Raw genomic sequence first — 24651 nt, 5'->3', positions numbered from 1 at the left:
ACATCCCCATGCAGATCAGAGACTGAACCTACACGTTTCCCACCAGGGTCCCAACCCCCTGCAGCCACCTGTCCGCAGACACATTTAGGAGAGACCTCAGCAGCAGCCTGGGGCTCCGGGCCCAGCACAGGGTCCCCTCAGCCTGACTGGGCCTCTCCTTTCAGCCACCCTGTTTCCTGGGCAAGGCTCTCTCTGCCCCCTTCCCTGCCCTGCTTCTCTCAAGCAGAGCACATGACTTAGGGAAAGGCTGGGCAGTGCGCGCGTCCTTGGATGCAGCACACGTGCCATGGTTATGAACAACAACACAAGAACAGATCCCGTCCTTAAGCCCCCACGTGGCCCTGGCCTGTGCTGGGACTGTCTGTGGTCTCTCTCTGCAGCTCTCAGCTGCCTGCCATTTCCACACTGCAGCTGGGAAGACAGAGGCTCAGAGAGATGGAGTCATTTTGCCCAAGATTGCAGATAAGTAGGGGAGAGAGGCTCCAGGGATGTGATCAGGGTCTCCTGGCTGTGTTCTTGGACGCCCACCTCTCAGGGGGCCCCAGCTGCCCCTCCCTCACCCATCCATGTAGCGTAGCTCTTTGTGGTCCTCACAGAGCCCCTGTGTGTCATACTAGGCAGTCAGTGAGGGCTGGGATGTCACTACTTGGAGGACTGGACCTCCTTGACAGGGCTGTTGGGGAGCCGCTGAGCAGGGGCAGCCATGGGATCCGTGGCCCAGGGCTCCAGAGGGGCTCTCTGGGTACCAGCCCTGACCTCCCAGCCCTACTGTGGTCCCTCTACATGAGGTAACTTGAGGGGAAGGGAGAGTGAGCTGATGGGGGAATCAGCCGTGGGACACAGTAGGTGGGCACCAGGGAAGAAATCACCAAGAGCAGCCCCAGGACTCTGACCCCTGTGCCTCCCGCAGAGTGAGCCCCAGAGACCAGCCCTGGACCAACGATGCCCACAGTGCCCACAGGTGTCATGATGATGGTCACAGTGCCTACAGTTGTCACAGTGAGGACCACAGTGCTGAAGACTGTCACCGTGGTGACCACAGTGACCAATGTTGTCACAACCACGACTGCAATGACAATGGATGTCACAGAGGAGGAGGCTACAGGGCCTGAGCTCATCCCAGAGGGGCTCTCTGGGTATCAGCCCTAACCTCTTAGGATCTTTCTCCTCAGGTAGGGCAACCCAAGTCGAAGGGGAACTGGGCAGACAGGGAGACCGGGAATGAGATCTGACCGGCACGGGAAGACGTCAGCCAGGTACAAACCAGGATTCTGTCATGTGTTCTTCTGTAGGAACAAGGGTCAGAAGCAAGCTTCCCAACAGTCCCCCAGCAGCCTCCCCGATGGCACCTCTCTGGTTGGCCTCTCACGAGACGGCTCTTCCCCCAGCAGCACCTCCCCCACCTGAAGTGCCTCACCAGGCACCACCTCACCCAACCTCCCCATTCATCCTCACTGTCAACTTTCTCTGCTTGTTTTTGCCCATCCTGGCCCTGCTCCTATTCCTGTTGCTGCTCTGGTTCATCTATCGCCTGTGCTACAAGAAGGTGAGTGACCCCTGCCTGCACAGCCTGTGTCCAGCCCTCATCAACCCCCCAGGGACCAGACACGTGTCTGCCCCATGACACTGCCTGTGGGCAGGTTCTCATCAGCTCCAGGTCCTCACCCAGCAAACAAGGCACAGCCTCTGCCTTTCATCCGGGACAGACACAGCCTGGGCTTCCAGGTCACCACCTGCCTCCTGCTTTCACAGGGAGGAAGGGACCCCAGGTCCCTGAGACCAGGGCTGCTTCACAGCAGTCAGGCTTCTGGGGGACTCAGGTGGACCAAGGCTGGAGGGGCCTCTGCTCTTGGGGGAAGAAGAGGGGTCTGCAGGGGCACCGATGGCCCAAAGGGAGGAGGACACTGGCTAGGTGGATGCTAACCTCGGGGACAGCTGTGCCTTTGAAGACACCACGGTCCCTCCACGTCTGTAGTGCCTTCTGTCACTCCTTCCTCAGTCACGACTATGTCAGCAGCATGTGCAGGGCTCCATCCTGGGCCCAGAGGGACAGAAATGAAGCAGCCCCACCCTTGCCCACAGGAGCTCATGGCCTGGTGGCTGGGCTGGTGTGGAAGCCTGTGGGGCATTGAAGGTAAATGTCCCCTTCAGGGGGTGTGGCAGGTGATAAAACAGGACAGTAGCCAAGGCCCGGGGAGGGGGCCAGAGAGCTGGGTGAGGAAGAGGACAAAGCAGAGCTGAGAAAGGACACGCCAACCAGCAGAGAAGCAGCAGGTCGGGTTTCTGCAAAGAGGGGACATGGGGAGAAAGAGGCCGGGGGAGGGGGGCGGACTGGCACCCCTGAGGGCTGGGAGGCCGGGGCTGCAGGGACGGGAGGGGAGGGGAAGGAGGAAGGGATAGGGGTGCTCTCTTGTCTTCATATGACGTCAGGGCTGCTGGTGAGACTCCCAGGGGGGCCTCTACCAGGGACCAGCAGCCTGAGTCTGCCTGCCTCTCCCTCGACCCTGCAGGGAGGGACCTACTCCCCTGTGATAACTGAGGAGCCTGAGGCTCAGGGAGGTGGAGCCTGTTGGTTACAAACCCTCAGGCAAGGGACACCCAGACTCACACCCCAAAGCCCATGTTCTGTCCCCCTGCTGCCACTGAGCAGGGTCCTCTCCTGTCTGCAAAGCCGAGCCAGAGCCACAGGCCCCTTCCAACCTATGACTATGTCACTGTGCCCCACAATGATTGCCCTCTCTGCATATCAAGTACGCAAGAAAAAGATGGATGGAGGTGACAAGAGCCATCATGGAGGGAGCTGTGACCCCCAAGCTGGGGTGGGAGGAGAAGGAGCCAGTTCATGCCAGAGACACAAAGGTGTCTCTTCAGTGGACATAAACTTTATGGGCACTGGACTTTGACCACTTCAACTTTGATCACTTCCATTCTAGACCATCAAGGAGCCACCACCAACCCAGGAAAGAGCAAAGGTAAGTGGTGTGTTTGGTCCTGATGTTGTCGGCCTGCCTGATGCACACGCTAACCCGCACAGAGAGGCCTCCTGCCGCCGATGGGGATACGTCCCCTCCACCCCTCCAGCTCCCACCTACCTGGGCAGGGAGAGCTGGCAGGAGGAGGATGGTGACAGAGAGGCACAGAGGGACCCCAGGGAGGACAAGGGACTCACCAGTATCACCCAGACAACACACTCCCCATGTTCCCAGCACAGCCTCATTCAGAGCCTTTGTCACTGAATCAGCAACACGGTGAAGCCTGTTTCAGGAACAGCTATGATCCCTCCGGAAATAAATGGGCTTTTTTTCAATTCCCAAGGGGTGTGTGTAGGATGGTCCTTCCCCAGGACTCAGGTGAGCTTTTGGAAAAGGACCCTCAGGTTTCACGGACCTGGTCCCCCTTCTCCAGGCTCTGAGTCCGTTGGGCTCTGTTCCCTTGGTCTTCATCTCTGTCTGTTGTCAGCATGAGGGCCTTGGCTGGCAGTGACCTTTAAGGACATGGCACTGAGAAGGGAGGGAGGAGGGCATTGAGCTGTGAAGGGGGTGCAGCCCAGGTGAGGGACTAAGGGACAGGGGAGCAGCTGTGGCTCACCAGGGCAGGTGCCCAAACCAGGGCCCATAAGAGGCAGTTGGAGCAGGGGCATGGTGTCCCAAGAAAGGGGACCTGGGCCTGAGGTCTGGTGGGAATCGGGTCACTGCCCAGGCTGGCATCTGCGCTGGTTGCAGTGTGGCCTGGGGATGCTGGATCTGCCAGATTCGGGTGAGTACCCCCCGTCCCTGCTTATGACCCGCCCCCCACAGCCTCCATCATGTGACACAGCCCCAGGCCCAGCTTCTCCAACCAGGGCAACTCCAGGCACCAAGGGGACAGGACAGATTTTGCTGGCCTTTGTAGAAGGCCCATCTCTGTGAAGCAGAAGCGTGTGTCTCACACAGAGGACTGTCTTACTGTGCCTGCCGCTGCTCATCTGTCCTTGATTCTCCAGCAAACATTCCCTGAGTGACCAGAACTTGACAGGTGCTGGGGCAACAGATGTCATGTGTCTGCAGCCAGGAGCTGCCAGACGAGGAAGCAGACAGGGGTTTTCTCTTCCTAGGAGCCTGAGGACACGTGTCCCATGCAGACATGCCCCACGGTGATTGTCCCCTGTGGGTGCCAAGGAGGCCGGATGAAACAGATGGAGGTGAAAAGGGCCCTGGGGAGCAGGAGGGGAGGGGAGCCACTTCGTGCACAGGCCTGGGCCCGTAAGGCACGGCCCGAGTAGAAATGAGCTACAGGCCGTGGACTGCAGTTACTGGGACCAAAGAAAAGCCAAAGGCCTCCTGACCTAGTGGCCCAAGAAAGGCCAAAATGTATGCGGGCTCATGCTACCATCACCACCAGGGTTCCTAGCAAAAGGAATTCCCCCTCAGGATGGGGCCAGGGTTCTGGATGTTGGTGGGTGGCCCCAGGTGGAGGCTACAGTGCTGTCTTGAGGTGGTGGTGGGGACAGAGCCCTGGGAGGCCATCTCAAGTCAGAGGGGACACAACCCCTCTAGTGGCAACATCTATGCCTGTAGATCCCTCACAAGCACACCTGCTTTTCAGGGAAAACTGGATCGTTTGTGTTACTTTGTTCAGCGCTGCAGCCAGGCACCAGTGATGTGGTGCCCGCCCAGGGCCATGGTAAGCAGGGCACAGGGATGCTCCCCGTGGGCTGGGGTCTTGTCTTTGCCCTTGACTGTTGCCCCGTGGGACTCTGGGTCAGAGAGTCCTGTCTGGGCATCTGCCAAGGGGGACGCCCAAGACGTGGAGACCTGGTGCTCATGAGCCTCCCGGGTGATTCTCAACACATTTCGCGTGTGTCCTCATCCCAGGTGTGTCAGGAACTTTCTTATCCAGAGGAACACCCGGCACATCTGATCTTAAGTAAACAGGGATAGAGAGGAGGGCAGGCAGAGTCCTGTTGGCCTCCTAGTTCCTCCCCACTGCCCACCTGGCCCTGTGGGACTGCTGGCTGTGCCCCATCCATGAGACCCTCCTGGGCTGGTCACTCAGGTGCCAGGAGTGGTGGGGGACATGGTGACATCCCCTCCACAGTGTTGTCTGGAAACACTGACTGCTTTTACCAGGTAGTAAAGATGCCTTTCTGTGTCAGTGCCTGTGACAATGGGGAGAAACCAGATTGTTCCAGTTGTCATCCTTGGAATTTAATATAATGGCAGCTAATGTTTAAGTCCCTTCTGTGGGTCAGTTTCTAGCCTAAGATCTTTACATGTTTTTACTGCTTTAATCCTCCCAGTGACTATAGGTAAAGATGCTACCATTATCTCAGCTTTACTAAGAGGGTAAAGCCACAGAGTGGCTGAGTGACATGCCTCAAGTCACTAAGGATGGGAGGGCCAGAGCTGGACCTGAACCCAGAGCCTGGCTCCTCCCTTCTCATTGCTCTGCTCCACTTTCGGGTCAGCACTCATGATCTCATGGTGGTTACCCCCACACTACCAGAGGCTGCCCTTCTCAGGCCTCCAGATCCAAGAATCATGGTGCTCTTGTTTCATCTGGGAGTCATCTGCCTGGACATCATATTCCTGGGTGTCCCCATGCTCAGCCCCTCTGCACAGATGGGGCCTGGAGGATGTTGTGGTCCCAGGGTCCGTAAGGCGGGCTGCTCTGATGGCATTCACTGAATCAGGCAAACACTGGGTATCTGGGTGACTGGGCAGCGGGTATTTAGAAGCTCTGGACACACCTAAAAGCCTCTGGACACTGTTCATGACATACCTGAGGCATGTTCACACCCAGAAGAGACACTGTCTGGTGACAAAAGTGTCAGGGCTCCTCTGGCAGCTGGGACCCAGCCCTGGGTCTGAATTGAGCTCTCAGTCCCAGCCTTCATGGCATAGAAGCCGCATTCTCCACCTGATTCTCCTGGAGCCTCTGCCCAGAATCACAGCCCCACTGTGGTCAGGGGAGCCCCCACGCCAGCCTTATGCCCTGGGTGGAGATGCCCAGACAGAGATACCCACTCAGGAGCAGAAGGGACAGAGCCAGACAGAGGGTTGAAGCAGAGGGAGGCAAGAGACCCTAGGTGGACAAGGGGAAGATTCCAGAAACGGCCACCTGCCCAGCAAGGTGAGGGCAGGGTTGCTGAGCCCCTCTCCGCAACAGGCACATTCCGAGGGGCCACTCTTGGAAGCTCAGGTTGTGGGGGTGGCAAAGTGATGGGTTAGGGGCCCTTACAGCTGCCCAGGGCTCTGCTGGGCCCCTGAATGCCAGCTCTCCAGTCCCCCCGGCAGTGTGAGCTCACAGTGACCTGTGTGCTTGCTGAAAGCAAAACTGAGGCCTCAGAGGTCAGGGGAGTTGCCAAGGCCACTGGGAGAGAAAGTGGCAGCAGCCAGAGCTGCCTGAAATCAACCTGCTCCTCCTCAGAGGGGCTGGGAGCCCATAACTGTGCCTTGTGGACGTGCCCCCCAACTCCTCTGCCCCATCCCCCCGACCTCATCCCTCCCACCCATCGCCCTGGAGACCCGAGTGTTGTAGGATTTCCACGGGTACCCCTTATTCCATCAGGTGCAGGGGTCCTGGTTCCTCATGAAGAATTCAGTGCACTGGTCCCAGGCCTTAGAGTGAGTCACAGACTAAGAGATGGGATGTCAGCTGTGATCTGCGTCTCTGTGAACCAGTCACCCCAGCCCTGAGTGTGCAGAGTGTGGTTCTGGGGAGAGGCTCCAGGAGAATCAGGTGGAGAATGCTGCTTCCATGCAAGTAAGGCTGGGACTGAGAACTCAAACTGCCAGGCTGCTTGGGGACACATTACCCAGGAGTGTCCTCATGGCCTTCTGGGTACTATGGCAGTCAGTCTTGTTTACTGTAACCTTCTGTGAAGTGACCCTGTCTTTCTGCCCCACCGCCTTTTATTCCACAGAGGAATCTTTCTAATAATGGTCCCTTCCCGACCATCTTGCTGCACACATGTATGAAATGATGCAACAAGACAGTCTAGTTTCTCAGCCTTGAGCCAAACCCTGACTCCCATCCAAGGTCTGATTCTCCTTCTTCACTGCCTTTCCCAGGGTAGTCCATTCACTTCATGAAAATCAATTCTCCTAGATCCGTCAGGAAAATCACATAACTTTGTGAAACCTTCCCCTGTCTCACTGCATGTGACGCTGACAGTGATACAGCTGTCCCCAGAGAGTACAGCCTGGGTGATGTCACCACCACCCAAGGCCCTTTACCTACGAATCTCATTTCGTTGTCACAATAACAGCGGTCATTTATACGGAGCAGGGACAGCCAGACACTGAGTACTTTACACAAGCACATGCTTTTCATCCTTCCAACAACTGAATGGCGGAGGAAGCTGACCCCTACTCAGTGGAGTCACCTGCCCAGTTGCACAGCCATGAAGCAGGAAGATCAGTACCAAAGCCAGGCACCCAGCTCCTCCCCACAAGCTTGGCTGCCTCTCTGTCCTACCAGGTGTCACTGCTCTGCATTTTGAAGCTGAAGAAATTGAGGCTCTGACATCCCATGATAGGGCTGGGGGAGTTAGCGGGGCTGTGAATGACTCCATGGGAGGCTCACTTCCTAGTCCAGTCTACGTCTCCTATATCCTGCTGTCAGGGTGATAGAGAAACATCTGGAAAGTACTTCCTTCTTCATGCAAACCATTGTGAATGTTAATTGCTATATTCACACTGTTGTTTGCAGACTGTGTTTCAATTTGAGCTCGTATGTATTTGCTGGAAACAGTTGTCCTGGGTAACGATTAGAGCTGCAGACAGGCCATATGATGCATTCATGGCCAAGGAGGTCCTGAATCCCAGTCCTTTGACACCGTCCACAGAGGGGTGTGTGATAAAAGCTGGGACAGGGCTTCAGCCCTCCAGGAAGTCCTAACTTGACAGCTGTGCTTCAGGAAAGTCTCAGATCATGACTTGGGGGTAGTGATGGAAGCAGGCTTGATGACCCCTGCACCCCCACTCCTCACATACATGCAGGCGCACAGACACACACACACACACACACACACACACACACACACACACAGGCACACGCACACACATCCTTATGTAATAAGCAGGAAATTCAGAATTGGAGCCAAAGCTCCAAAGCACTGGAAGTTAAGATTCAATCAGCCATGTGCCAGTCGTGTCAAGAAACATCCCTTCTCTGTGGAGCAACTGAGCGAAAGTCCTGGGGCAGCTGGGCTTGGCAATTGGAAAAGCTGGAAATCAAATACTACCTTCATCAATCCAATGGTCACAATGTTCACACGATACCCAGTGTCACACATGGGGTGTGGGGGACAGATACACAGCAGCCCTGTAGGTCAGAGTGTTGCAGGAACACCAAAGTCAGGAGTTCCCCTGCATGTGGGTCCACACATACAGAGCCCACTGATGACGAATGAATGGATGGATGAGCCCTTCCAGTCACATGTGCTTCTGTGCAGATACCTTAATCATTTCTCTGACATTTTGGATCTGTCAATATAAATCTGCTTCGGGGGCCACTGTCAGGAATGTGGAAAGTTGCCTTGGCGTTTTCAGGAGTGATCATAGGAAAGAACTTGCTTCAACCTGTTACCAAGTCTGTGAACTTGGCCTAGTTTCTGCAAGCCTTGCCTTTCTTATCTCAAAGATTTGGATCAAAAAATACAGTTATGAAGAATGCCCATTTCAGTTTGGTGAGGCTAAGTGCATATCACTGTGAGCCCAAAGGCCAAAGGTGTGGAGTCCCACTGACAGATCCAATCCAAGGCTGCCTGCCAATTATTCCATCTGGTGGTAGTTCCCACTCGAGCATCAGTATAGACGGGGATGCTTCTGTCCCTGTTCTATCTGGGATGAACATCAGGAGAACAACAGCATGTCTAAGAATCTCCCATGCTCACTGATGCCTGTCCTCTCTTAGTGCTTGCCTGGGAAGATAACAGAGATGGGGACCCATTCTTTGCTTCCTGTTCTGGAGAAGAGTGTACCTGCTGGGTCCCCACCTTGACATACCCTCCTTCCTCACAGTTGGAAAGGGAGCAACCTTAGCTCCCACCCTAGGAAAGTCACCCACAACATCCAACTTGTGGTGTCTCAGCCTGTACTCCTATAGGGCTTTCCCTTGAGACATAAAAGATGTGTGTGAAAGCACCTAGCATGGAAAAATGAATACGAAGCTCTTGAGAATGAAGAGAGAGAAGGAAATGAGACAAAATATGATCTGAGTTGGACCATGCCTGGAAAGTGGTGGTAACCAGGAGACAGAGCCCACGTCAGGGTTGGGAGAAGACATGGGGAAAGGCGAATGGTTAGCAATTGGCACAACCCCAGGACTCTTGGGTCCCATAGCTGTCATGTCCTCCTCACACAAAGGCTAGCACAGGGGACCCTCTTGGCTTCATCACAGATCCTACAGATAGGCAGGAAGAAGTTGAGGAGGACAAGGGACCACCCCTTCCTGGCTCCTGTTGAACCTCCCACTCATACCAGAACAGGGTTACTTATTGATTGTTACCCTGAAGGTGATGCAGTTACAGGGAGGATGCATGTCAGGTAAACTTGGGCAGCTGGGCCTCAGCTTTCTGCATATATTTTGAGAGGTTTCTTACCTGGGCCAACTTTGTGCTAAAGATTTCATGGTCTCTAATCTTTGCCTTAAAACAAGGAGTACAAGAGAAGGCAATTAATGAGGAGGCTTTATTCTGGAGGACACTGGTTTGCATTGCAGTCCAGTCTTTTGTTGGACTGGACCATGTGACCCAGTGGTCAGTGGCAGGCCTTCCATCAGTCTCCCTGCAGGACATCCAGGCCAGAAGTCAGGAGCCTAATCTTAGCCACCACCACCCCACCCCAAGTTGTCACAACTCCCCAGAGACAGACAAGTAATGATAAAGTCTCAGAGATCAGGCTTCTTGCTCAAAAAGAAACATGACTGCCGGGTTCATAAGAAAAACAATAGGAATAGTCATTTTTGTTGGAAATGAAGTTAAGGGGATTCATAGAGACGGGAGGACTTAGGGTGAGTCTTAAAAGGTGAGTAGCAGGCCACTAGGAAAACAAGATAAAGAAGGACACGCCAAAGAGAGGAAATAGCTTATTTAAAAACTTAGAAATAGAAGCTAGTTGCTCCAGGAAAGATTTTTATCTGACTGCCTGTGTCCTAAGCAGCCCAGAGACGCTGTCAGCTTGTCAGTGTACCCAGGCTCTGTCACATCCAGGACTCTCATCTGGGGACAAGGGGAACATGACAGCAAAGCCAGGGATAGTTGGTGCTGCAAACAGATTATGCTGTCTCAAACAGAGAACCAGTGTGTGCTGCTGACTTCACAGTCCATCACCCACCTGAGGGTGCCCCCACCTGCCCTTGCCCTGCAGGCCCTGAACCGAGCCTGAAGGTTGTGGTGAAGCTCATCCCTTCAGCACACACTCGCCAAGAGAGCCTTGGTGCTGGTGTTAAAGTGGGGGTCAGGCCTTGTCCTTGCTCCCCAGGCTCCCAGTCTAGCAGGTAACAGACAAGTTCAACATCAGAGCAGGGAGAGTCAGAGTCGGAACAGTGGGGCTCCCTAGGGGAAGGGAGGGCAGATGTCCAATCCCTGAACAGAGTCTAGAAATAAGAGCATAGGCTTGAGGCCAGCATCCAGGGGAAGGAAGGGCATCAAAAAAAGCCCACCTTGTGGAGCCTGGCAGGTACTGAGCCTCATCCCCTGAGCCAAGGAAACCACAGCCTTTGACTCCCAATTCCAGTGGCTTCTCAGTGACCCTCTCTCTCTCCTCTTCATACAGGGGAGGTGCATCAATTGCGCCTTAATGGAGCACCAGTGCAAGCAAATGTTCTGCGGCCAAAACACCTGCCTTCCACCCAACCAGGAGAGCTTCCCCCTCAACAGCCGGTGCTCGCGTTCTCAGTGCTTTCCACCCATTTGCTCTCAGCCATCCTCCAGGTTGCCGCCACTGATCTCTCCCCCTGCCCTGGAGCCCTGCAGAGCTACTTTGTCACTCCCACCCCCATAGCCCAACACCCAAAACACCAAAAATACAAAATCGTTAGGAGCCCCTTTTGTACTGGTTTGGGCATATATTTTGTGTCTTGGTTTATAGTCAAAAGGAGTTGGAATTTGCTGCTGATCAGCAAGAGAGTTTGTTACGTAATAAGCATTGCTCCACTGTATGAGAAGCAACTATCCTGCTCCTTCCAGGACACAGCACCCCGGTGTCCTGTGGGTGTAGGTGTGATGAGTCCATTTCCCCACAGCTAGGTCCTTATCTGTCACCAAGGGATGAGATGCTTGTGGTTTTACCCAAAATATGCTCTTTCAAAAAAGCCCAAAATATCTTTGATGTTTGAATACAATCTGGTGTCCATTACTCACTTGCTGTTACTTAATCTCTTGGACAATTTACTTAATCTCCCAGTGCTTCAATTTCCTCACTGAAAAGATGTGGACAATGGTATCTCCTCTACAGGTTGCCTTGAGGGTGATAATTAACTGCTGCAACATGCTCAGCACAGGGCAACGTTTCTGGTAAAGACTCAGGGGCCCCTTTGTTAATGTCTTCCCTCCCTGCACCTGGAGAGGAGAGGATGATGAGCTCAGAGACATCAAGAAGTATGTGGTGAGGACAAGGGTGTCAGAAAAAAAAATCATGGCTGGGCCTTTCAGCTCTGGATATCAAGACTTGCAGTTGGCACATGTGAGAATTCTGTGTAAACTGCTAACCACATGTAGGTTAACATCCAAGGCCACCACTCATGTAATCTCCAAAACATCATCAAAAAAGGTCATGATACCTACTACCTCCTTCAGAGATGTTAGTTCCCTTCTTTTACCTTAACATTTCTCCTCATATAAAGGCAATTCCTGATGCCCTATTTTCCAAGCTTTGAAATCAACTCCTCCATTGACAGAGATGGACCTCCTAATTTTTTAGATCCCTCCTGCAGAAGCCTTAGAAGATGTAAAATTTTCCTTACACACTTATATGCTAAAGGACTATCAATAGACAAGAATTCACTGTGAAAATCACAGAACAGGTGTAAAGATGAAGCAACACCCTGGACCACAAAGTCCAAGAAGGGAAGAAGAGACTGCTTACTCGGATGTGCACATACGAATGCAACAAATCAGGGACCATGAAGAATCAAGTAACGATATGATGAAAATAAATAAATCTCTAATAGTCTAGAGGAATAGACATCTATGAACTGTCCTACAAAGAATTCAAAATAATCCTCTTAAAATAGTTTTTTGAAAACAAGAACACAAAGACAAACAACTATATGAAATTCGGGGTAAAAATGTATGAACAAAATGAGAAGTTCACCAAAGAAATAGAAACCATCAAAATAAATAGAAACTAGAGCTGAAGGTTACAGTGACTGTACAGAAGAATACGATAGAGATCTTCGCAACAAATTCTAGCAAGCAGAAGAAAGAATCAGAGAACTAAAAGATAGTCATTTGGAATTATCCTGTCACAGAAGTGAAAAGAAAAATATTTAAAAGAGTGAAGAAACACTTTGAAACATTATCAATAGAAATAATAGTGAATTACAGGGGCCCCAAAGGAGAAGAGAGAAAGAGACAGAAAGCATATTTTAAACAAAAGGGTTGAAAACTTAACAAAACATGGAAAGAGAGATGGACATCCAGATTTGAGTCTCAAAGGATCCCAAATAGGTTGAACCTCCAATGGCTACAGCAAATTGCATCCCAAGTAAATTGTCTATGGTCAAAGACATAGGTAAGTTTGAAAGCAGCAAGAGAATCATGAGTCATCACATGCAAGTCAGCCCCATGAAACTTAAGATGGATTTCTCAGTAGAAACTTTGCAGTCCAGGAGAGAGAGAGAGAATGTATTCAAATATAGAAGAAAAAAACCTTTCAAACAAAAATATGGTACCCAGCAAACCTGTTCTTCAGAAATGAAGGAGACATTGAAAACATACGAAAACCAATAAAGCTGAAAGAGTATTACCAGAAGACTTGCTGTACAAGAAATGCTGCAGGAATTTCTTCAAGCAGAAATAAATGGATAATAATTAGCATTGTGAAAACATAAGAAGTTTGTCAAACTCTTCCAAAGAAATGAAGAGGAGGGAACACTCCCAAAGTCATTTACAAGGCCATCACTATCCTGAATCCAAAGCCAGAAAAGGGCATTACAAGAAAAGAAAACTACAGACCAATATCCCCGGTGAATATAATGGAAAATTTCCCCCCAAAATACTAGTGAACCAAGTTGAGCAGCACCATTAAAAGGATCATGCACCATGACCAAGTGGGATTCTCTGAAATGCAAGGATAGTTTGACATGCACAAAACAATAAATGTGATACCTCACATTAATAGATTGAAAGAAAAAAATCGTATGTTCATCTCAATAGGTGCAGAAAAAGCATTTGACAAAATTCAAGATCCGTTGATGAATATGGACATGAGCCATTAATTCCCTAATGTGAGCATTCACACAGCTTTTGTGATATTATTCAGTATCTAGGGCAACCTTGAAAATAATCTGTTCACTTAGGATTCTGTGTCTAACTGAACTGTTATTCAAGAGTAAGCAAAAAAACAGATATTTTTAGATGTACGGAACCTAAGTTTAACATCATCGCAACCTTGTTGCTGAAAAACCCACTGACTATTGAGAATAACTGTATATTGAAAATCACAGGGACGATCACCAATTTGGAGAGTTTTTCTCTTGAAAAGGATGGAGAGCATGAAATAGGTTGGTTAGGAAGAGTCTCAGAGGGTAGAACAGTCCCAAATGAGTTTCAGCCTTGAAGCTGGGGAGACCTGGATCCATCAAAGGAGACTGAGCTCTCCTACACACGGGCCGGCATCAGTATCCTTGCTGAGCTCAGCTCTTGGCTGGCAGCAGGTACTTGCCTCTGTTTGAATGAGGGGGTGGATTGTGGTGGTGGATGGTGGACCCAGAGCACCCTCCTCTTCAATTATACTCCCTACTGTCAGAAATCTGAGTGGTGCCTTTTCAAGGCACCCACTATGTAAATGGACTTGACCTACCAGTTAAAGACAGAGTTACCAGATTGTTTATAATTCTAGGTGTATACTTCTAAAAGGAAGCACATCTAATACATAAGAACAATAAAGAGTGGACTGTAAAAGAATGGATAGTGATATGCCAGAGATGCTGGGAAAACCAAAAGAAGGCTAGAGTCTTCAAAAACAATGACAAAAATAGCATTAGGGCTAAAGAGGGCAAGTTCCTAATGACAAAGTTTCATGTTTTAGAAAGCTACAAAACTGTTAAACTGGAATGCACTTAACAAAAGGAAAATTATAACTGATAAGGAGAATATGCCAAATCCACTGTTATTCTGAGAAAATTTGAACAATTATCAGTCAAGGCAATATATTACTTAAACTGTAGAAGATTTGAATAATACAATAAACTTGGTATAATGGGACTGGAAAGAATCTTCCACTCAGTCATGTGTCAAAATAAGTCCCCATAAAAGTAAAAGAAATAAAAGTAAAAGACCATGTTCTCTGATCACAATACAATTCGTTTGGAAATCAATGACAAAAAAATTTTGAAAAAATGCATACAATTGAAAATGTAAAATCAGACATGTAAATAATTATGGATCAAAGGATAAATCAAAACTAAAATTAAAATATCAGATGATAATAATTGTTACCTATGAAAACACGAGATACAGTGAAAGAAAAACTTATGATATTTGAGGCTCAAAAGTTTCATATTACAGAAAAACAGGTAAAAATTAATGAGCTAATAATCCAACTAAACCTATTAGAAAAAGAATTGTAAAATACTCAAAGAAAATGAAAGAGAGAAGATGTGGAAGAAAGAAAAAGTAAATTAAATAGAAAATCAAAATTCAATAGGGAGTAATAACAAAACCAATTATTTGAAAAGTTTACAAATATAGATACTACACTAATGGAACTGATCAAAAACAAGACAGAGTTTCCCAACCTCTTTTTTAAATGAACATCCCAGGAGCTTTTTAAAACATTTTTTTCTGACAGCCGTGCTCTCTCATGAAGTTTAGTACCACAGATCTACTGTTTATCACTTTGTGTGCTGTGCCTCATACTCAAAAGAGTAAGACAAATTTTCACCCCCTTGGGACAATATCCTCCCTGTTCTGAATGCATGCAATAAGAAAAGATACAATTAAGTTATAATAGGAATTATAAAGAAGGTATAACTAAGGACAGCAGAACCATAAAAATCGAACGTATTCTGCAAACTTTATACCAACGTACGTGAATAGATGTTCATATTCCAAGAAAAATGTGATACTTGAAATGACTGATAAAAGAAATAGAAGCACTAAAAATCCAGTGTGTTAGTCTGCTCGGGCTGCCATAACAAACTATCACAGGACTAGGGGAATTAAACAGCAGAATTCATTTTCCCCACAGTTCTGGAGGCTGGAAGTCTAAGGTCAAGGCGTCAGCAGGGTTGGTTTCTGATGAGGCCTCTCTTCCTGGATTGCAGATGGCCGCCTTCCCTCTGTGTCCCCAACTGCCTTTCCACTGTGACTGTGTGGAATGATAGCTATGGGGACTCTTCCTCTTCTGATGAGGACACCAAACCTATAGGATTAGGGCCCAACCCTTATGACTTCATTTAACCATAATCACCTCCTAAAGGCCCCACATCCAAATGCAGTCACATTAAGGATAAGGGCTCAATATATGAATTTGGGGAGAGGGGCATAATTCAGTCCATCGTATTTAGTAAATATAAATAAATTGTACCAGTAGTTTAAAGACTTCCTTCAAAGAAAACACCAGGTATAGGGGATACTATACCAAATATTCAAGAAGCAGATTATTGTGATCATGTTCAAAGTCTTTCCAAAGAGAACATAAAACACTTCCAGGTATATTTTATGAGGCTAATATTACCTAGTATCAAATTCAGATAAGAACAGCACAAAAATAGAAAATTACAGGCCAGTTCCTCTCATGATCATAGGCAAAAAAAAAAAAAAAACCTAAACTAATACCAAACAAATCCAGTGGTACTTTAAAAATTATCATGACCAATGTGGGTCTGGTTATAACATGTCAATATTGGTTTCATACTAGCAGATTACTATAGAGAAATATATATTTCTCACAAAATATACAGGAAAAAAATTAGATAAAATTCAACACTCATTCTTGATTTCTAACACACCAAAAATAGTAGTGATGTGCCCGTATCTGATAAAGGATTTCAACCAACAGGTTTCAATAAATACCACTCTTAATGGTGATGTGTTAGAAGCATTCTCTTTAAAATCAAGAATGCCTCCATCACAGCTCTAGTCAACACTTCACTAGAAAAATAATCAGAACAATGTTTTTGGGGGGACAAGGGTTGGGTTTTTTTATTATTTATAGTAACCCAAATTATATTCAATACCTTATATAACCTGTAATGGAACAAAATCTTAAAAAATATATAACTGATTTGCTTTGATGTATACCTGAAACTAACAATATTGTAAATCAATATACTTCAATTAAAAAGATATTAAACTAGTAGGGCGGTGGGTGGGAAGGGACAGACTGGGGTTTCAAAATTTGTAGACACTGACAGGCATATGCAGAATAGATAAACAAGATTATACTGTACAGTACAGGGAAATATCTACAAGGTCTTGTGGTAGCTAACAGCAAAAAAAAAATGTGACAATGAATATATGTATGTTCATGTATAACTGAAAAATTGTGCTCTACACTGGAATTTGACACAACATTGTAAAATGACTACAGCTTAATAAAAAATGTTAAAAAAAAAGGAAGAAAAAAAATAAGAAACTAATAGGAAAATATATAAAGATGTGACAATACCAAGTTTCATGAAGGATGTGAATCAAGTAAAACCTAATATGATGTTGGGAATACACTAGATTTCATCAATTCCAAATATCATTTATTTAAGATATTCCGTTATTTTAAACAATTTAAAAAAAAACAATAGTAATTGCTAAGACAATGCTTTATTTTTGTTACACATATTGAAAGATCTATTTTAGACCTATTAGAGAATAAGTTTTAGTATATTTCAATCCTTTGTGCATATAAAAGAAACAAAACAAAATAAATTGGTTAAAATACTTCTAAAAATTTGTACATACACAGTCTGAGTGTTTGAATTACTTTTGACTCAGTTGTTAATGCCCAGTGTTGACCCATGGAGCAGAGACAGGCCATCCCCACTCAGCGCTCTCTGATTTCTGGTCACAGAAACTGTGAGCATAACAAAATAGTTCATTTGTTGTCACTCAGTCTGGGGTGGTTTGATAGCAGAAGGTAACAGGAATGCCCCTCATTCAGAAGAGACTTTGACATTCTTGCAGGACCTTCTTCCTCTCTGGATCCTTCCATCCTGGGTCACACAAATGACCACTGCCACAATCCAGACTCCCCTGTCCTTGACATCCTCCCCTACAGTGATGTCCTCATCTAAGCCACCTCAGCTGCCCTCTCATTTGACAAAAAAATTCAATGGCTTAATGCCACTTCAGGGCAACTGTAATGATCTTTTTTGAAAGGAAATTTGATCAAATTGTTTAAAAATTCACCCAGAAAAAGTTAAAAATTTTTGAAGAGGAAAATCAATATATCAAGATTTACCATATCCTAGACTCTGCCAATTAACATAACTACTGTAATGGGCCCATAAAATAATGGCCCCAAGTCAAGCAAGCACTAGCTGGAAGAGATTGTATAAATGAAATGGTGGCTCACACCCTGTTTGAGCATCTGTGTGTGCATGAGTGTTTGGCTGTACTTATATATGTTTAATGATTCCTAACATGGTTTTGTAAAATTTGGCAAGCTCTTGAAGGGAAAATATAAAGGCTATTTCATGAGCTACTAAAAAACTTCTGAATATTTTTAAAAGTTAACTATTTTATATAGGGCATCTTCAGGCACAAGGAAAGAGATAGTATTAAATGTAAAGAAGAAAATTTTATCGTCCAGTAAAAATCTCCAAACCTTGCAGCTGTTTCGAGCAGACAGCAATATAGCTCTAAAATTCTTTGAACTTCTAACAGAATGTGGTAATAAAAAGTGAAACTATCAAAAAAAAGTTAGCTATTTTCAAAGCATTACTATTAATAACTAGAATAAAATACAAATAAATACACAAGAGCCAATGGATGGTGAATGAATGGCCTAGTGTCTGAAATGCTCCAAGCCTTATCTTTCTTATCTCAAAAACAGGGATAAAATAATAAAACTCAAAATAATGCAGTTATGAAGAGAGCTAGGTCAGTTTTTGATGAGGCTAAGGGGATATCCATGTGAGCCTGAATAGCCCAAAGGCCAGAAGTCCTGGAGTCCTGCTGACCGAGCCAATGCAGGGGTGCCTACCAGTTGTTCCATCTGGTAGTAGTTGCCACTCCTGCATCAGTGTAGACAGGGTATGGTTCTGGTTCCTCATTCTGTCTGGGATGAACATCAGGGGAACAGCAGCATGTCTAAGAATCTCCCATGCTCACTGATGCCCATCTCCTCTTCATGCTTGTTGGGGAGGATGATGAAGATGGGGACCCACTCTTTGCCTCCTGTTCTGGAGAAGAGCTTACGTGCTGAGTCCTCACCTTGATGTACCCTCCCTCCTCACAGTTGGAAAGGGAGCAAACTTAACCCCCAACCCAGGAAAGTCACCCATGGCATAACATTTCAACTTGTGGCATCTCAGTCTGTGTTCCTATGAGACTTATTCTTGAGAAATAAAAAAGATGTGTTTGAAAGCATCTAGCATGGAAAAATCAATGTGGAGCTCTTAGGAATGAAGAAAGGGAAACTTAAGAAGGAAAGAAGACAAAATATCATCTGAGTTGGAACATGGCTGGAATGAGGTGGTAAACAGAAGACAAAGCCTTGGCACTGCAGTTGATGGAAGCCATGGGGAGAGACAAGTGGTCACCAGCTGGCACCACCCCTGAACCTCGGTCCCCATACCTGGCTCCTCTTCCTCCCTCAGTGACTAGCACAGGTGGGCTCCTTTCAGCATCACCACAGACCCTGCAGCTGGGTGGGAAGAAGCTGAGGATGACAAAGGCCCACCCTTTCCTGGCTCTTGTCCTACCTGTCACCCAACAGAACAGGACGGCTTATCAATTATTACCCCAAAGGCGATGCAGCTATAGGAAGGACGCATAAAGTAAGGATGGCCTGTCTGCTTCAGAAGTCATCCCACTTAGGCCTGGTTTATGCTAAAAACATCGTGGTCTCTAACCTGTGCCTTAAAATATGTGAGGAGTACAAAAGGGAAGACAATTAATGAGGGGGATTTATTCTGGAGGCGATTGGCTTGCATCACAGTCCAGCTTTTTGTTGGACTTAACAATGTGAGCTGGCGGTCTGTGTGACAGGCCTCTCCTCAGTCTCCCTGCAGGCCATCCAAGCCAGAAGGTAGGAACTTGACCGCCTCCACCCCTCAACTGTCACAACTCCTGGGGGACTGACAAATAATGAAAGAGTCTCAGACCTCAGGCTTCTTGTTAGAGGACCAGCACCAGGAAGACAAGGTCCTGGGACATACGGCTTTGAGAACAAGTGGGGCTTATATCCAGGAGAGCTGGAAGGCTGTAGGAAACTGAGATTTCTAAAGAACTAGCACACAGATTCACTCACACTGAGTCAGAGCACAGAGGCAGCAATATGAAAATTGCCTAGGTCATATATGAAGGAGATTCATTGACTAATTTTACATGGAGTGCCAAAGGGGCAGGAATCTGCTGGGACACTATCTGAGGGCATAAACTCTTGAAGGTGCCACTTTTTAAATTCTCCCTCTACCTAGCTGGCACAGCACACAAATGGGTGCCGTATCTGACATGCACCATCTACCTTGTTAACCTCATTTCCCCTATCCCAGCATTCCCCTGAAGACCTGTCCCAGCTGGTGCCTCCTCAAAGCAGCTCCCACCATGCCAAACCCAGCAGGTGGGCTCACCTGGGACTGATGCTGCCCCAGAGGGGTTCCCACCTCTCTACACCCAATTTTTGGCCTCACCCAGACCAGCACCTCCCCCAACTCCCACTCCAGAGGGTTAGACCCACCTACCAGCATTGCAACTAGGACCCACAGCCAGCCCAAGCAGAGCCAGTCTCATCCACCATGGTGCCCACAGCAGCTGCAGCAAAGCCTGGCAGCAAGCCATGCCAGGGGCAAGCGACACTCACCAGTATGCCAACAATGGTCATGGCCAAGCCTTGCAGCCAGACATGCTGTGGGTTGTATGAGTACAGAATGATTGTCAGTTATTGGCTGTTGCCCTTTGTGATCGTGTGGCTGACTGGGAGCTGTGGTCCAGCACCCCGAGACAATACTGCGTTTCAGTAGCCCAGGAAAAGATCAGAATTCGAAATCTGAAGTACAGTTTCTACTGAATGCATATTGCTCTCACACTATCATGAGGTCAAAAAATCATTAGGTCAAATCATTATAAATCAGGGAACTTCTGTAGTCTGTTTCCAAAGAGTTTTTCATTTTAGTTTTTATTTTTTCTTTAACCCAAGTTGCCTTTCTCTTTTTCCCCCTTTTATCCTGTTTATTACAAATTCATTTGACGGTATAGATTTCCCTCTAAACCCCAATTTTGTTGAATTCTATAATTTTTATATGAATACCTTATTACTATTGAGATCCAAACACTTAATAATTCCCATTGTGGAAATTAATTTTGTTTCCAAAATGCATTTTTAATGTTGTCTTATTACTGTTTCTAATTAATTGTATTGCAACCTGGGGATAGAATGTGATTTATGAAAGGTGTCAAGGTTTCCTGGCTCATCCAGCACATCCTCAATGTTTCCAAATGCTCTACAGGAGTTGAGAAGAACATGTGTTCTCTGTTGGGTTCAATTCTTTCTGTAAAAGTTAGAGATATCCCGATCTGTTCTCCGGTTTTGTGACAGCCTCATTTGTTTTGTTTGCACAAATCTCTGGAGCTAGTGAATCTTAAGGTATCCAGGATGTTTCTCCGCTTAGGCTGAAGGGGTAGAGTGGAGAGAAGCCAGAGACCTGCTGTCCAGGACTGGCACCTTTTCATTGGCTCTCGTCGTGTCTTACCAGGCAACCGCCCTCCTGCCGTCGCCTGTAGTGAGCTCAGTGGGCGGGAGTCACAGGGCGGAGATGCATTTCCCCTGGGTTGGGGCGGGGGTCCCACCTCCGTTGTAGCAGCTGAGACACTGCCCACCTCCCTGCTTCAAGATAACTCTTGTTGGCCAACTGGCTCCCAACTGGCCTGGGCTCCTGGCCAGCCCACTGTGCGGAGATGGTCCGAGCAGGGATGAGGAGGAAGGCAGTTTCCTGCAAGGGCGCCAGGGCTCCCCGGGGGGCCCTGCAGCTCTGACACCAGGGTGTTGGGAAGTCCTACACCCCTTCCTGAGAGCAGGCAGTTCTCCTCCTCGGGGGGCTCTCAGGGTGCCCCCCTCAGCCTGCAGCCCAGTCTCTCTTGCACTCCATTTTACCCTGCTCCTTCACCTCTTCATCCTCTGTTTTCCCACACCAGCTCACAGCTTCCCTGAGGTTTCTGAGAGCCGATGCTAGTGTGGTGTGGAGTGTGGATTTTTTTTAAAGCAGAGGCTCGAACAGATATTTACACACTCATGTTCACAGCAGCCTTATTCCCAGTAGCCAAAAATTAGAAGCACCCTTCAGTAGATGAAGGGATAAACAAAATGGAATATGACAGCCTTAAAAAAGAGGAAGAAGATTCCGACATTTGCTACAAGATGGATGAACCTTGAAAATATTATGCTTAGTATAAGCCAGACACAACAGGACAAATTCTATGTGATTCCACTTATGTGAGGTAACTTTAGAAAAGACAAATTCAAAGGGATAGAAAATAGAACAGTGGTTGCCAGGGGCCGGGGGACGGGAGAATCCAGGGTTGTCTCATGGGTTGGGGTTTCAGTTTGGGACGGTGAAAAAGTGCTGGAGGTGGACAGCGCTGGTGGTTGCACAATATTGTGAATGTACTTAATGCCACTAAAATGGTTAAATGGAAAGTTTTATGTTATGTATATTTTACCACAACTGAAAAAAAAAAGGCATGGATTTAGGAGCCAGTCTGCATATTTCAAATCCTGCCTTGGCCACCAAGTCGCACAGCCCTAAGCAGGTTACTAAACCTCCTTGTGCCTCAGTCCTCATCCACACGGTGGGAATCCTAGTACCTTAAAGCATGGCTCTGGGGCGCGGGTAACACGGGCAGAGCTGTTAGAGTGTCCTGGCCCAGTGTTAGCTGCTACCTGGGCTGGGTTCCTCCCTGGGGGTGGGCACTGCCAGAAGGGAGCCCAGTTTACCATCTGGTTTATCCCCAGCCTTCTTCCAGGAGGGCTTAGCCGTGCTTCTCCTCCCGGCCAAGCCTCAGCACCCCTCCCCTGCCCATCGCGCCCTGCTTGTTCCTTGACCCCCAGTAACATCTTGTCCATGCTCAGCTCTAGACTGGCCTCTCCCAGCTCCTGACCACTGGCGTCCCCAGTTCCCGGTGGGCTCGGCGCAGGCGTCCATCTTCTGTCTCCTAACACGTTATTGCTTCTGTTTGCGGAGACACCTGTTTCCCCCACTGGATGTTAAGTCCTGGGCAAGGTCCTCGGCTGTGACTGACCGGATCCCCGGGGTCCTCCGGGATCCTCCGCTACTGCAGCCAGCCTGCCCGGCTCTGCAGGGCAGCCCATCTCCCAGGAACCGACCACGGTGTCACAACCCTTGCTGCACTAACACCCAGCCCTGCTGCCCTAACACCCAGCCCTGCTGCCGGACCAGCAAATGCTGCGGGACTGGACAGGACGTGTGTTCTCCTCTGGGGGTCGTAGTTTCCCCATGCATAATGTAAACAGACGAGGTCGTCTTAGCTCTGATCCCGTGTGCCTTTCGGATGGTAAGCGGTGTCGAGTCGGTGTAAGCCTAGAGGGGCCACCCAGTGAGAGCGAGTGTGCGTGCACGCGTGTGAGTGCGGGTGAGAGTGTGTTCGAGTGCGCCGCGCGTACGTGCGTGTATAGGTGCGCATCTGTGTGTTCAAAGAGAGGACGGCCATTCCTCCCAGCAAAGCGGGAGACTTTCTTCCTCTTACCCGCCTGGGGGGATAGAGGACGAGGATGGTTCAGTGAAGAGCGGTGGGGGTCGCGCTACCCGGGATGCGCGCGCCGCGGGGCTCGGGCTCCGCTTCCCGCCCTTGTCCCCGGGAGCTACACGCAGGGGCCAGGAGGGGGCGCCGCAGGCAAGCAAACGCGCGGGGACGGCAGGCGGGCCTTCTGATTGCCGGGGAGGCGTAGCCCTCGCCGCTGAGCCATGCCTATGGATGACAAAGACAGTAATTATTAGTCACGACAATGATGGTTTATCTAGCACATATGTTTCCAGGCACTGGGCTGACTGCATAACGTACGTTGTCCCATTTTATTGCTCCAACATTTGGAACTCTGTATTTTTGGAAATCTGTTATTAAAAAATGCCCGGAGTTGAGTTAAAAGTACTGAAGACCTGAGCTCTGCTACTCGATAGTTGTGTGACTTTGGTCTTTCAGCCTGAGATTCTTCTACATAAAATAGATTTTTTTTTTAGCATAACTGTATGTGTGCATATGCACACAGGTGTGTGCTCATGCCTGTGTTTTCATGGACGTGTCTCCGTGTGTGTGCTTGCACGTGTACGTTAAGGCTCCCAGGGTTGGAGTTTTAAGAGTCACGAGGAGATGCCAGGAAGGAAGCTAGGAATTTGGTGCCCAGGAGAGAAGCCACGTTCCAGATGCACCGTGGGGTCGTATTTTGGGGCAAGAGGCTCAGAGCCTACTTCTGGTCAGGAAAGAGGAGGGCTGGGGGCTGGACCAGGGCCGCCCTGTGCTTCAGGGGAGCACGACTGAGAAGATGGCGAGAGTGGTCGGAGAAGGGAGTGGAAATAGGGAGCACTGAGGAATGCACAGGCTGCCAGGAGGGCATCTTGCCACCTGGGCTAAGGCTGTCCCTTGAGGAGGCTGCTGTTGGCATTGTGCTTGCGGGACAGAACAGAAGCCCTGGAAGGAGGCCTGGGCATTATGGACAAGTGGGCATAAGACAATGATGGTGCCACTTGAAGGCACCACTGAAGCAGGAAGGCAATGGGTTATTCAACAGGCGTGGTTGGGACAACTAGTTAATCCACTGAAAAAACAAAACATAAAGTCACTCCTCACACTATGGTTTTAAATAAATTTCAGGTGAATTAAACCTTTAAATGTCAAAAAGAGGGAAACCTAAAAGAAAAGGCTTATGAGCAGGTGGTTAATTTGGGCTGATCCCAGGAAGCTTGGGTGAGGGAGTGAAGACGGGCAAGGGTGGCCGAGATGCTGGGGTATTTCTCTGTTTTTGTGCGTATACTTTGTGTCTCCATTATGGTCTTTATTGTTCTCTTCCCTCTGTTAGCTTTGGATTTAGTTCTTTTATTTTTATAGTTCTATAAAATGTAAAGTTACCTTATTTATTTGAGATCTTTCTTCTTTTTTAGTATACTGTTTATAGCTCTACATTTTCCCTCTTGGCACCACTTTTGCTGCGTCCCATACATTTTGATTTGTTGAGTTTTTATTTTCTTTTGTCTTATGGTATTTTTAAATTTCTCTTGTCATTTCTTCCTTGATCTATTGGTTGTATAAAATTGTATTGTCTAATATTCACA

General features: G+C 48.0%; 1 protein-coding gene across 6 annotated transcripts in view; it reads left to right on the top strand.

The window, feature by feature from the left end:
- The window catches only part of LOC105102803 (anthrax toxin receptor-like), a 45247-nt gene extending 28435 nt beyond the window's left edge, over positions 1-16812 (top strand). For 4 of the 6 annotated variants that reach the window (XM_064487922.1, XM_064487926.1, XM_064487925.1 and 1 more), the window contains 5 exons: positions 1293-1546; positions 2934-2972; positions 4094-4180; positions 4585-4662; positions 10761-16812. In XM_064487922.1, coding sequence (XP_064343992.1) covers positions 1293-1546; positions 2934-2972; positions 4094-4180; positions 4585-4662; positions 10761-10988 — 686 coding nt within the window. In that variant the 3' untranslated portion in view covers positions 10989-16812. Of the gene's footprint in view, positions 1-910; positions 1173-1292; positions 1547-2933; positions 2973-4093; positions 4181-4584; positions 4663-10760 lie in introns of all 6 variants that reach the window. The other 2 variants (XM_031460922.2, XM_064487924.1) reach the window with 2 other exon arrangements.
- The last annotated feature ends 7839 nt before the right edge of the window (positions 16813-24651 follow it).

The sequence above is a fragment of the Camelus dromedarius genome, chromosome 8, assembly GCF_036321535.1.
Source record: "Camelus dromedarius isolate mCamDro1 chromosome 8, mCamDro1.pat, whole genome shotgun sequence".
Classification (NCBI taxonomy): Eukaryota; Metazoa; Chordata; class Mammalia; order Artiodactyla; family Camelidae; genus Camelus; species Camelus dromedarius.
Note: the sequence above shows the minus strand (reverse complement) of the source record. Positions and strands in the feature narration are given on the sequence as shown.